This window comes from Gossypium arboreum, chromosome 12 (assembly GCF_025698485.1).
Source record: "Gossypium arboreum isolate Shixiya-1 chromosome 12, ASM2569848v2, whole genome shotgun sequence".
Lineage (NCBI taxonomy): Eukaryota > Viridiplantae > Streptophyta > Magnoliopsida > Malvales > Malvaceae > Gossypium > Gossypium arboreum.
In genome coordinates, this window is record NC_069081.1 from 71,695,933 (window position 1) to 71,711,592 (window position 15,660).

The following is a 15,660-nucleotide window of genomic DNA, read 5'->3' on the forward strand; positions in this document are numbered from 1 at the left end:
TCAATACAATTTATTCGAGCATCAAGGAAAAGCTAAGGCCTTCAATAGGCTACCCAAGGCGAATATTCATGTACATGTTGAGGCCAATTATGCACTTAATACCTCACAAAACAGCATGCATTTTACTAGTTAATGCTTTGCATATTGTTGCTCAAAACTTATAATATAGCATCAAGCACTCATATGTGTGCTAGGCGAATGTGCTTGCAATTTCACATTCATTCTTCAACATCTTCTTCTTTAAACAAACATATTCATCACTTAGTTCATAACCAAACATCATGTGCAAACATATATATACATATATGAGCATGGCGAATTTCAAGGTGTCCATAGCCATCCAAAACACAAATTTTAACTAACATGCAAGAAGCATGAACCATGCTTATGAATGCATCATGGCGAATATGACAATCATGCTCCTTTTCAACTTCAATCATGATTAAACAAAAGAAAACTCAAAATCTTACTCAAGAGTAGACAATCCATCATTGCATGCATCATCATCAAGCTTTACACTTAGCATGCAATGGCTTTATCACCATAACAACTTTGGCCAAATACCATTTCCATGGCATAACAAAGATTTGAGCCATGGCTAACATGCACATCAAGTTAGCAACCAAAACATGCATGAAACTCCTAACACAACCTCATACATACCTTAATCTTGATGCAAACTTAGCCAAATCTCCTTCTAGATCTCTTCCAACCCAAGCATGAAGCAAAAATCCTCCCCCTTTTTCCTTAGTATTTTCGGCCAAGAAGTGAAAATAGATGAACAAATTTTTTCTTTTCTTTCTTTAGGATATTCGCCAAGGGCTATGGAGAAAGATGAACACTTTTTTTTTTTGTTTCTCATCCTACTAACATTAATTTTTTTTCCATACTCGATTTTATTATTTCTAACATCCACCACTAGCAAAACATGTTTAAGACATGTTTTCTTTTGCCCATATTCATCACCATGGCCGCCACTTCCCTCTCTTTGGGTAAATTGACATGCAAAACCATACTTTTGCATGCATGTACTATTAGACCTTTGAAGATTGGCCTATCACCTTTCAACAATGTTTCATATAAGTCCATCTAAATAAATTCACATGGAAATGATCAAATTAATGCATGCAACTTTCACACATGCATTATAAGACTCGTTTTAACGGTCCCGACACCACTTCCCGACTAGGGTCAAATTAGGGACGTCACAACTCTCCCCCACTTAAGAAATTTTCGTCCCCGAAAATCTTACCGGTAAATAGGTTTGGATATCGCTCTTTCATAGAGTTCTCGGTCTGTAGCTTCTTCTATCCCGTGCTTGAGCCATAACACTTTCACTAGCGGAACCCGTTTGTTTCGCAATTCTTTCACTTCCCGTGATAGGATACGGATCGGTGCTTCCTCATAACTCATATTAGCTTGAATTTCAATTTCTGATGGACTAATCACGTGCGATGGATCGGATCTATAGCGTCGAAGCATCGAAACATGAAAGACATCGTGAACCTTTTTGAGTTCAGGGGGCAAAATCAAACGATATGCCACTGGATCGACTCGCTCGGATATCTCATATGGCCCAATGAACCTCGGGCTCAGCTTGCCCTTACGGCCGAATCGAGTATCTTTTTCCAAGGCGATACCTTGAGAAACACTTTATCACCCACGATACTCGATATCCTTACGCTTCAGATCCGCGTACGACTTCTGACGATCGGAGGCTATCTTCAGACTTTCACGGATTACTTTCACTTTCTATTCAGCATCTCTAATCAAATCCACCCCGAAAATCTTGCTTTCACCGAGCTCAGTCCAAAACAATGGTGTACGGCATTTACGACCGTACAAGGCCTCGTAGGGTGCCATCTTAATACTTGATTGAAAGCTGTTGTTGTAAGCGAATTCAATCAACGGCAAATACCGTTCCCATGAACCACTAAACTCGAGGACGCAACATCTTAACATATCCTCAAGTATCTGAATTATCCGCCGGATTGACCATCGGTTTGGGGTGAAAGGCGGTCTGAAATGCAACTTGGTACCCAAAGCTTCTTGCAACTTTTTCCAAAATCGCGAGGTAAATCTCGGATCTCTATCCGACACGATGGAAATAGGCACCCGTGTAATCTCACAATCGAGAAACGTACAATTCGGCTAATTTGTCCATTGAAAAATCCGACGTCACGGGGACAAAGTGGGCCGACTTAGTCAATCTATCTACCACGACCCAAACCGCATCCTTCTTACTTGCTGACAATGGCAGTCCGGATACAAAGTCTATTGTGACTCGATCCCATTTCCACTCGGGTATCGTGATTGGCTGAAGTAATCATGAAGGCACCTGATGTTCCGCTTTCACTTGTTGACATATTAAACATCTCAAACAAAGTCGGAGATGTCTCGCTTCATACCATGCCACCAAAACCGACGTTTCAAATCATTGTACATCTTCGTACTCCCGGGTGGATTGCCATTCGCTACAATGGGCTTCATTCAGAATTATCGAAATGAGTTCAATTCTTTGGAACACACAGACGACTTTTGAACCTCAAACAATCGTCATCGTCGATTTGAAATTCGAGTCCTTGTTCGAACACACTCGGCCCGCTTTGCAGCCAACTCGTCGTCGACTTCACGAGCTTCTCGAATTTGATGTATCAATAGTGGTTTGGCTTTCAATTCAGCTACTAACACACTATCGGATCGAAGACAAGTGCACGTTCATCGCTCGAAGCGAATAATGATTTACGACTCAAGGCATCCGCAACCACATTCGCCTTTCCGGGTGATAGTCAATGACCAGCTCATAATCCTTTAACGATTCGAGCCAACGTCTTTGTCGCAGATTTAAGTCTCTTTGGGTCATCAAATATTTGAGACTTTCGTGATCCGAGTACACATGGCACCTTTCACCAAATAAGTAATGTCGCCAAATCTTTAAGGCGAATACGATGGCGCCAATTCGAGATCATGGGTCGGATAATTTTCTCGTGTGGCTTTAATTGCCTCGACGATAGGCCACAACTCGACCTTCTTGCATCAATACACAACCTAACCCAAGTAGGGAGGCGTCGCTATAGATGACAAACTCTTTTTGGGACTCGGGTTGCACTAGAATTGGGGCTTCATCAAATAAGTTTTCATTGATCGAAACTTTTTGGCATTTCTCCGTCCATTCGAACTTAACATCCTTTTGGAGTAAGCCGTCATCGGCGTGGCTATCGTTGAGAAGCCTTTACAAATCGTCGGTAATAACCAAGCAAGCCCCAAAAAGCTCGAACCTCAAGAATATTTCTGAGGCTTCCAATTAAGTATGGCTGAAATTTTATTCGGGTCGACTCGAATACCCGATGCAGATACCACATGACCCAAGAAGCTAACCTCTCTTAACCAGAACTCACACTTGCTGAACTTAGCATATAATTGCTTATCCCGTAAGATTTGCAGCACTAACCGCAGGTGTTCAGCATGTTCGGTCTCATTTCTTGAATAGACCAAGATGTCATCAATGAACACGACTACGAATCGATCCAAATATGGTCTGAAGATCCGATTCATTAAATCCATAAATACCGCAGGGGCATTAGTGAGCCCAAACGGCATCACTAGGAACTCATAGTGACCATATCTCTGTAACACCCCGAACCCGAGACCATCGCCGGTGTCGGACACGAGGGGTTAGCAAGCCAAGTTCACTTGTTTTGCCCATTCATTGGACATTTCCAGTCAGGCTGGAAAAACTGCGTCACTGTCGCCTTAAAAATCATATCTTGAGTTTCAAAACTCGGAAACTGGTTTCGTAAATTTTCCCTGAATTTATACTCATATATCCATCCATGGATTTATTTCTAGAATTTTTGGTCGGGACAATTGGTACAGTTTATTAGTTAAAGTCACCCATGTTACAGGGATCGACTGCTCTGACCTTCGCGCGGTATAACTTGAATATCTCTCTGTACAGGGCTTTAATGCTGGTGCCGTTTGTTTCTAATGAAACTAGACTCAAAATGGAATCTGTACATATAAGGTATGTCTCCTAATTATTTCTGGATAATTTATAGTAAATTTTTAAAGTTGCAACAGGGAACCCAGAAACCGTTCTGGCCCTGTCTCACAATAGCTTTAATATCTCTTAACATGTAACTCCTATGACCATTTCGTTTCTTCCATATGAAAATAGACTCATCAATGTTCATTTACATAGCTGATTCACTATTTAATACCATTCCTACAAATTTTGGTGATTTTTCACATTCACGTTACTGCAGCTGGCAGCATCTGTTTTAAGGTAGGTCTTACCTATTTTGTAGTCTCCATGAACCAACTAGTCTTGCCTTACATAGGTCCACATATGATCATTTTAACCATGCCAATGGCTGATCATGTGACCAACATTCCCATTTCCAATTCATAGTCACATCATGACACCATATATATATATACAAACCGCAAATAGTTTAAGTTGATACTTCACTATTACGAGCCATTTTCGCATGGCCGTACACATATACATCATAACATATTTAAACCAACAAGGGTAGTCCTATACATGCCATTTCAAGTTCAACCAAGAATTTATACCAAAATGGGGGCTTGATAGTGTGGATGACTTCGACTTCAACGATCCCGAATCCGATTGCTATCGAGCGAAATCTAGAAAACCGAGAGCCAAAGCAATGAGTAAGCATTTTATGCTTAGTAAGTCTCAAGGAATATAATCAACTCTAATTACAGCAATACATTCACATAGTTAAATGCATCATTTCATTAATGCACATTCACATAATCATACTTACTTCACCATCCCAACTCTTATGTTCATACACAAATAACGGCTTCATTAAGGCCGATAACTCGTTCCATCATAGGAGCGGATATTCACACGCTCTTACTCCTAGCGCAGCAAAGCACACACCGCACTTACCTTGTCATTGGGATATTTCACAAGTGCATTAGCTGAAATTTTCCAGCAAGCTTATAATTTTCAAATCACATACCTTCGAGTTTAACCGGATGTCGCTACTCGATCAATCGCCTTGGGACATAGCCGGTTATGGTAACCCGCACCAAGGCCTACGAGACTTAACCCGGATATCACGATTTGCACAAATGCCTTGGTCTTAGCCCGGATAGAATGACTCGCACGAATGCCTTCGGGTCTTAGCCCGGATGTAGCCACTAGCACAATTGCCTTCGGGTCTTAACCCGGTTATAATTTCCAGCATAATTGTCTTCGGGGCTTAGCCCGGATATCAATCAATTTCTCATGCACACATACATCAATAATCATTGGACATACATATTTATTTTCGTTACTAAGGCTCAAACACAATTATAATCACTAACATAATCGCCTTTGGGACTTAGCCCGGGTATCATTCGAATACTCATACACACATAAATCAATAATCAATACATCCATATTTCATTCCACATAATTCAAGTAAGGTCACTTCTTGAGGACTTACCTCGGATGTTGTCGAACGGCTTTTACGGCTATTCGATCACTTTTTCCTTCCCCTTGTCCAATTGTGGCCCTCTTAGCTCTTGAGCTAATTCAAACAAATTCAATTTATCAAAACCTCATTGTGCTAGCTTATGGCGAATATGACAAGGAATTTAAATGGTCATATGGCCACCCTTTAGCTTGAATACACAATGGTCATGCACATTTTATACTACATCAAGCAATTCAATACAATTTATTCGAGCATCAAGGAAAAGCTAAGGCCTTCAATAGGCTACCCAAGGCCGAATATACTTGTCCATGTTGAGGCCAATTATGCACTTAATACCACACAAAACAGCATGCATTTTACTAGTTAATGCTTTGCATATTGTAGCTCAAAACTTACAATATAGCATCAAGCACTCATATGTGTGCTAGGCAGAATGTGCTTACAATTTCACAATTATTCTTCAACATCTTCTTCTTTAAACAAACTTATTCATCACTTCCTTCATAACCAAAACATCATGTGCAAACATATATATACATATATGAGCATGGCGAATTTCAAGGTGTCCATAGCCATCCAAAACACAAATTTTAACTAACATGCAAGAAGCATGAACCATGCTCATGAATGCATCATGGCGAATATGACAATCATGCTCCTTTTCAACTTCAATCATGATAAAACAAAAGAAAGCTCAAAATCTTACTCAAGAGTAGACAATCCATCATTGCATGCATCATCATCAAGCTTCACACTTAGCATGCAATGGCTTTATCACCATAACAACTTTGGCCAAATACCATTTCCATGGCTTAACAAAGATTTGAGCCATGGCTAACATGCACATCAAGTTAGCAACCAAAACATGCATGAAACTCCTAACACAACCTCATACATACCTTAATCTTGATGCAAACTTAGCCAAATCTCCTTCTAGATCTCTTCCAAACCAAGCATGAAGCAAAAATCCTCCTTCTTCCTTAGTTTTGGCTCAAAGAAAGGATGAACAAAATTTTTTCTTTCCTTCTCTACAACTCACGGCAATGGGGGGATTACCACACTCACACACATTTTTTTCATTTTTATCACCCATACACCTTTGTTTATTATTTCACCCTAATGCACCAACAAAACATGTTTCATGACATGTTTAGCCCATCCTCCTTGTCATGGCGGCCACCACCTATAAAAGGGGAATTTGACATGCAAGTCCATTATTTTGCATGCATGCTTTAATTAGTCATCACACATTTCCTATCATACTTTCAAAGTTCATTACTAAGTCCTTTCTTGTGGAATTCACCCTTATAACACTAAATCAATCATCATAAAATGTCATACATGAGCACACACATATTATAGGCATCAAAATAAATTTTTAATTATTTTTATGCCTCGGTTTTGTGGTCCCGAGACCACCTTCCGACTAGGGTCAATTTTGGGCTGTCACAATCTCGTTCTGAAGGCAGTCTTGGGTATGTCCGAATCTCGGATTCGCAATTGATAATAGCCCGATCTCAAATCTATTTTAGAGAACACCGAGGCTCCCTTCAGTTGATCGAACAAGTCATCAATACGTGGCAACGGATATTTGTTCCTTATCGTCGCTTTATTAAGCTGACGATAGTCGATGCACAGCCGCATGGTTCCATCCTTCTTCTTCATGAACAACACTGGCGCACCCCAAGGCGAAAAACTCGGGCGAGCAAAACCTCTATCCACCAATTCTTGCAACTGAGCTTTCAACTCCTTTAATTCCGTTGGTGCCATACGATACGGAGCTATCGAAATTGGAGTGGTACCAGGTACCAATTCGATGCCAAATTCTATTTCTCGAATAGGTGGTAAACCCGGCAATTCTTCAGGGAAAACATCCGGGTATTCACAAACCACGGGCACACGATTCAGGTTTCTTTTCGATTCCTTGTCATCGAAAGCACGACGCAAGGTACGCGCCGCACCCTTTTCTTACATATTTACGGGCCAACATCGGCGATATTACGGTGGCAACCCTTTAAGTCCGTAGACTCAACCCGAATTATTTCATTATTCGCGCACCTCAAATCGATAGTCTTGCTCTTGCAATTTACAACCGCATCGTGCATGGTCAACCAATCCAAACCAAGAATAACGTTGAACTCATCGAAGCGGCAAAAGCATCAAGTCCGCCGGAAAACAAGAACCTCGGAACACTAGGGACTTTTCTTGCACACTTTGTTGACAAGCACGTAATGACCCAAGGGTTTGACACCGAATTACAAACTCAAGAGATTCAATAGGCAAAGTCTTCTTTGGATGCTAAGGTTTCACATATATATGAATGAGTAGAACCGGGGTCAATCAAAGCAATCACATTTGTATTGAAAAGAGTAAAAGTACCGGTAATGACATCGAGAGGCAAGCATCCTCACGTGCGCGTATGGCATAAGTCCTTGCAGAGCACGAGCCTCGGATCCGATGGTAGCATCTCTAGATCCTCTCGACCGCCACCGAAATTGCCCATATTTCTAGGTGGCCTACCTCGGCGATGGTAGCACCCGGGTTTCCACTCGACTTACATTCTGTTCATGCATCCTCGGGCAATCCTTCATAAAGTGGTCACCGACCCACACTTATAGCGAAGCGATCACGAAACCAACAGCTCCCGAATGCCATTTGCCACAATGTGGACACTCCGCCTCTCTCGGCGATCATTTCCACCATCGGCGATCAAGTGACTCGTGTGGTCACAGGGGTCCATCGCGTCCTCGTCTAGAAAAGCCCAAACGCCTCTAGACCGGCTCTCATCATCTCGAAATCTCTTTGATGCTTGTTGAAGAGACTTTCCGAGGACCTCTTCGAATTCTCCGGTTCCCACATCAGCTTTTTGTTTCTCCTTTCTAAGCTCTTGACTTTACAAGCTCGCTCAACAAGTACTACGAACTCTCGTATCTCGAGAATGCCAACGAACATCCTTATATCATCATTCAGCCCATCCTCGAAGCGTTTACACATAATGGCTTGGACGAAATGCATTCTCGCGCATCTGGCTAAGCCTCACAAATTTTCGTTCGTGAGTCGATGAATCGACATAGAACCTTGCTTAAGGTCAAGGAATTCCCTTCGCTTTTGGTCGATGAATCTCGATCGATATACTTTTTGAACTCGGTTTGAAAGAATTCCCAAGTCACTTGCTCTCTAGGTACCACGAAGTCGAGTACTCCACCAATAGTAGGCGGACTCACGTAGCAAGGAGATGGTACACTTTAAGCACTCATCGGTGTACAGGATAGCTCATCGAGCACCGGATAGTGTTATCCAACCAAAATTCAGCTCGCTTCGGCATCATCATCATCCGTAGCCTTAAATTCAGTGGCCCCATGTTTTCGAATCCTATCGATTGGGGCTTACTTGACCTTATTTGGTCATCACCGGAGGTATTGTAGGTCTGGGGTTGCATTTGTCGGGAATGGAGGTTGTGGAACAGCCGTGTTAGTTCGAATGTATTGATTAAACCATTCGTTCATCACACTATAAAAGGCTTGCCTAGCCTCGTCATTCGGATTGCTGGCCATAGGTTGAGAGTCCGCGGCGCTGTCCCTTCTTGCGCGGAGCAGCGCCACACTCTCCACATCATCAGCTATCGCTTCGGTTGGGATCGAGATCCATTGCTATAAACAAACACAAAGTCAAATTGTCGAAATCACCACACTATCGAGTCATCATTTAATGGCATGTATAGCTAGACCCCAAACACATCACAGAGTCCTAGAATCGACTAAACCGTGGCTCGATACCAATAAAATTGTAACACCCCGAACCCGAGACCATCGCCGGTGTCGGACACGAGGGGTTAACAAGCCAAGTTCACATGTTTTGCCCACCAATTTGACATTTCCAGTCAGGCTGGAAAACTGCGTCACCGTCGTCTTAAAAATCATATCTCGAGTTTCAAAACTCGGAAACTGGTTTCGTTAATTTTCCCTGAATTTAGACTCATATATCCATCCATGGATTTATTTCTAGAATTTTTGGTCAGGCCAATTGGTACAGTTTATTAGTTAAAGTCACCCATGTTACAGGGATCGACTGCTCTGACCTTTGCGTGTTATAACTTGAATATCTCTCTGTACAGGGCTTTAATACTGGTGCCATTTGTTTCTAATGAAACTAGACTCAAAATGGAATCTGTACATATAAGGCACGACTCCTAATTCTTTCTGGATAATTTATAGTAAATTTTTAAAGATGCGACAGGGGACCCAGAAACCGTTCTGGCCCTGTCTCAAAATAGCTTTAATATCTCTTAACATGTAACTCCTATGACCATTTCGTTTCTTCCATATGAAAATAGACTCATCACGGTTCATTTACATAGCTTATTCACTATTTAATACCATTCCTAAAAATTTTGGTGATTTTTTACATTCACGTCACTGCAGCTGGCAGCATCTGTTTTTAAGGTAGGTCTTACCTATTTTGTAGTCTCCATGAGCCAACTAGTCTTGCCATACATAGGTTCATATATGATCATTTTAACCATACCAATGGCTGATCATGTGACCAACACTCCCATTCCCAATCCATAATCACATCATGACACCATATATATACATACAAACCAAAAATAGTCCAAGTTCATGCTTCCTTTTATGAGCCATTTTCGCATGGCCGTATACATATACATCACCACATTTTTAAACCAACAAGGGGTAGTCCTATACATGCCATTTCAAAGTTCAAACAAAATTTATACCAAAATAGAGGCGTTGATAGTGTGGATGACTTGACTTTATTGATCCCGAATCCGATTGCTATCGAGCGAAATCTATAAAACAGAGAGCCAAAGTAGCGGGTAAGCATTTTTATGCTTAGTAAGTCTCAAGGAATATAATCAACTCTAATTACAGCAATACATTCACATAGCCAAATGCATCATTTCATTAATACACATTCTTACTTCACACTTCATCATTATATACTTTCACAAATTATCAATCAATTCAATAACTGAAATTCATTAGTCGATTGAGCGAATGTTGCTCAAACATGTCGACTTTCAATGCACATATAAACGTACCTTATTCTTTGGGCTTCTCGAGTGTACTAATTGAATTTATTACAGCAACCAACACTCACCTCCAGCCCAAGATTCTTGAATATAACCGGATATAAGCATGTGCACAAATGCCTTGGTCTTAGCCGGATAGAATGACTTCATACGAATGCCTTGGTCTTAGCCGGATATAGCCGCTAGCACAATTGCCTTCGGTCTTAACCGGATATAGTTTCCAGCATAATTGTCTTGGGCTTAGCCGGATATCATTCAATTTCTCATGCACACATACATCAATAATCATTGGACATACATATTTCATTTTCGTTACTAAGGCTCAAACACAATTATAATCATTAGCATAATCGCCGGGACTTAGCCGGGTAGAATTGAATACTCATACACACATAAATCAATAATCAATACATCCATATTTCATTCCACATAATTCAATTAAGGTCACTTCTTGAGGACTTACCTCGGATGTTGTCGAACGGCTTTTACGGCTATTCGATCACTTTTTCCTTCCCTTGTCCAATTGTGGCCCTCTTAGCTCTTGAGCTAATTCAAACAAATTCAATCTATTAAAACCTCATTGTGCTAGCTTATGGCGAATATGACAAGGAGTTTAAATGGTCATATGGCCACTCTTTAGCTTGAATACACAATGGTCATGCACATTTTATACTACATCAAGCAATTCAATACAATTTATTCGAGCATCAAGGAAAAGCTAAGGCCTTCAATAGGCTACCCAAGGCGAATATTCATGTACATGTTGAGGCCAATTATGCACTTAATACCTCACAAAACAGCATGCATTTTACTAGTTAATGCTTTGCATATTGTTGCTCAAAACTTATAATTAGCATCAAGCACTCATATGTGTGCTAGGCCGAATGTGCTTGCAATTTCACATTCATTCTTCAACATCTTCTTCTTTAAACAAACATATTCATCACTTAGTTCATAACCAAACATCATGTGCAAACATATATATACATATATGAGCATGGCGAATTTCAAGGTGTCCATAGCCATCCAAAACACAAATTTTAACTAACATGCAAGAAGCATGAACCATGCTTATGAATGCATCATGGCGAATATGACAATCATGCTCCTTTTCAACTTCAATCATGATTAAACAAAAGAAAACTCAAAATCTTACTCAGAGTAGACAATCCATCATTGCATGCATCATCATCAAGCTTTACACTTAGCATGCAATGGCTTTATCACCATAACAACTTTGGCCAAATACCATTTCCATGGCATAACAAAGATTTGAGCCATGGCTAACATGCACATCAAGTTAGCAACCAAAACATGCATGAAACTCCTAACACAACCTCATACATACCTTAATCTTGATGCAAACTTAGCCAAATCTCCTTCTAGATCTCTTCCAACCCAAGCATGAAGCAAAAATCCTCCCCTTTTCCTTAGTATTTTCGGCCAAGAAGTGAAAATAGATGAACAAATTTTTTTTCTTTTCTTTCTTTAGGATATTCGGCCAAGGGCTATGGAGAAAGATGAACACTTTTTTTTTTTTTGTTTCTCATCCTACTAACATTAATTTTTTTTCCATACTCTTATTTTATTATTTCTAACATCCACCACTAGCAAAACATGTTTAAGACATGTTTTCTTTTGCCCATATTCATCACCATGGCCGGCCACTTCCCTCTCTTTGGGTAAATTGACATGCAAAACCATACTTTTGCATGCATGTACTATTAGACCTTTGAAGATTGGCCTATCACCTTTCAACAATGTTTCATATAAGTCCATCTAAATAAATTCACATGGAAATGATCAAATTAATGCATGCAACTTTCACACGTGCATTTGCTAACATCATAAACATAGAATATAACTTCTAATTACTTATAAGACTCGGTTTAACGGTCCCGACACCACTTCCCGACTAGGGTCAAATTAGGGACGTCACACTAAACTTCGATGGGGCATCAAATGCCGTAGGTAATGGAATTGGGGCAGTCTTGGTATTCCCAAATGGAGATCATTATCCATTCACTAGTAAATTGGATTTTGATTGTACGAATAACATGGTGGAATACGAAGCGTGCATTATGGGTATTCGTGCAGCCATACAGCGCAAGATTAAAGTACTAGAAGTGTATGGGGATTTTGCGCTAGTGATTTATCAACTCAAGGGAGAATGGGAGACCAGAGACCCCAAGTTGATCGACTATCAGAAACTGGTCCTTGAATTGGTCAAAGAGTTCGATGAAATTACCTTCTGCTACCTTCCGCGAGACGAAAATCAGATGGCCGATGCTTTGGCCACCTTAGCTTCCATGATCAATGTAAACAAACAAGAAGATGTCAAACCCATCCGGATGAGCATTTATGAAATTTCGGTCCAGTGTTACAATATTGAAGAAGATGAAGAAAAAGATGATCACTCTTGGCATCACGATATATTGCAATACGTGAAGAATTGTGAGTACCCGGACCAGGCAAGCGAGAATGACAAAAGGACGCTGAGAAGATTGGCCATCGACTATGTCTTAGATGGGGAGATCCTATACAAAAGAAGAAAGGACCAAGTGCTATTAAGATGCATAGACGCTATAGAGGCTAAGAAAATCTTGGAAGAAGTCTATGAAGGCGTCTGTGGGACACACACTAATGGCTTTACAATGGCCAGGCAAATTATGAGATTCGGGTATTATTGGTCCACTATGGAGAGAGACTGTGTCAATTATGCCAAGAGATGTCATAAATGCCAAATCTATGGAGATAAAATTCATGTGCCTCATTCACCGCTGCGTGTCATGACTTTCCCGTGGCCTTTCTCTATGTGGGGATGGATGTGATTGGACCGATATCGCCTAAGGCTTCTAATGGGCATTAGTTCATCTTTGTGGTTATTGACTACTTCACCAAATGGGTAGAAGCCGCTTCGTATGCTAGTGTTACAAAATTGGCAGTGAGTAAATTTCTAAAAAAGGAGATCATATGTCGATATGGAATGCTAGAAAGGATCATATCTGACAATGCATTAAACTTGAACAATAGTACGATTGCAGAAGTCTGCAGTTAATTCAAGATTAGACACCACAACTCGTCACCATACCGCCCAAAAATGAATGAGGCAGTGGAAGCAGCCAATAAAAATATTAAGAAGATTATGGGGAAGATGACCGAGGCCTACAAAGATTGGCATGAGAAGTTACCATTTCCCCTTTTTGCTTATCGAACATCAGTTAGAACCTCAACTGGGGCAACGCCTTTCTCTTTGGTCTACGGAATGGAAGCGATCTTGCCAATTGAAGTTGAGATCCCGTCCCTTCGAGTGTTGTCGGAACTAAAGTTGGATGAAGTAGAATGGATCCAGTCTCGATATGATCAATTGAACTTAATTGAGGAAAAGAGGCTAAGAGCTAACCGTCATGGTTAGATGTACCAAAAACGAATGATGCGGGCATATGACAAAAAGGTTCGCCCTAGAGAATTCCATGAGGGAAACCTGGTTTAGAAAAAGATCCTTCCCATACAAAAAGATTTTTGAGGAAAATGGATGCCTAATTGGGAGGGGCCTTACGTGGTGAAGAAAGCTTTCTCCGGAGGAGCATTGATCCTAGCCGAGATAGATGGTAAAAACCTGCCCCATCCCGTAAATTTAGATTCCGTCAAGAAGTATTTTACCTAAAAAAGAATGGAAAGGCTAAGGCGAAAACCCGCAAAGGGCGCTTTCAAAAAAAAATGGAGAGGCCAAGGTGAAAACCCGCAAAGGGCACTTTGAGACTAAAGGGGATTTTGAGTTGAAAACCCGAAAACGGGCAGCTCAAATTTTGAATATGGGGCATGTGGTAGTCTTGTCCTCCCAAAATTAACAAGAGGGAAAGACAGTACATCTTGGAGCATTAAAAAAATACGCGGGATCTCCTGAACACACATTTAGTTCGAAAGAGCCTTTGAGAAATTGGAATAGTGAAGCTTGTGCTGCGATATCTGGGGCACCTTTTTCTCATCTTATTTTGTGCCTTAGCAGATTTGCTATCCCGTTTAATGTATTCACTTCGAGTTTTGCTCAATAAAATTCCATCTTGTCCATTATGATAATCTCTTTCGAGCATTTTCTGTTAAAATCACGATTTTTTGGACTTATAATATTCACACAAAAGAAGTTATGAATATTACTCTGAAAGGTTTCAAAATAGTACAAGAACCTGAAACAGGGCCACTAGTCAGGACTAATCAGGATCAAAAGTTAGAAACATTGGAAAAAGAATAGTCCAAATCATGACTATTACTTCAAATTTTCTCTCAAAGACAACGGCTAAGCAAGAAGACGCGATAGCACATCAATGATAGAATCCGGATGAATTATGAGTAATGATACCTTAAGCTTTTAAAAAGGAATTACTCTCATGACATTTCTACATTCATAATCATTCACTTAGTTAGGAGCACTTGATCCATTTCGATCATAGCATTCTAATTATTTAACATAAGCACCATGCCTAGTTAGGAACATTTGACTCATTCCAATCATAGCATCCTAATTATTTGACACAAGCATAGGCCTATGAAACCGATTTTACATGTCTTGTCTCCCTGAAGTTGCAGTGGAGCAGTTCGATGACGGCGAATCTTGTCTTCCTGAAGTTGTAGTGAAACAGATTTAAGCCACCATCCTAGCTCCCTAAAGTTGTAGTGGAGTAGGCTGAAGAGTGTAGATCTTGTTTCCCTGAAGTTGCAGTGGAGCGGATTGAAAATGGCGAATCTTGTCTTCCTGAAATTTTAGTAAAGTAGATTTAAGCCACCATCCTAGCTCCCTAAAGTTGTAGTGGAGTAGGCTGAAGATTGCAGATCTCGTCTCCAGTGGAGCAGATCAAAGAAAACAAGCCTTAACCCCCTAAGTAGTAGGGCAACAGGCCGAAGATCGCAAGATCTTGTCTCCCTAAAGTTGCAGTGGAGCAGATCGAAGTCACAATCCTTATCTCTCTGAAGTTGCAGTAGAGCAGGATAAAAACACACGAACCATGTCTCTCTGAAGTTGCAGTGGAGCATATTGAAGCTACTTGAAGAAAAGAAGTGCCAAAAGAAGTCGACTCAGCACGTCCTGGCAAAATTGGCCCATTTATAGTCTTTGCTCTATTCTCGTTACACGACAATGAGCAAAGAGGGGTAGCT

At 40.6% G+C, this 15,660-nt stretch overlaps 1 protein-coding gene across 1 annotated transcript in view; it reads left to right on the forward strand.

Moving 5' to 3' along the window:
• Positions 1 to 12,563: 12,563 nt before the first annotated feature.
• LOC128285427 (uncharacterized) overlaps positions 12,564 to 15,660 on the forward strand; it is a 52,421-nt gene continuing 49,324 nt past the window's right edge. Inside the window, exon 1 of the mRNA XM_053022924.1 lies at positions 12,564 to 12,960. Coding sequence (XP_052878884.1) covers positions 12,564 to 12,960 — 397 coding nt within the window. The remainder of the gene's footprint in view (positions 12,961 to 15,660) is intronic.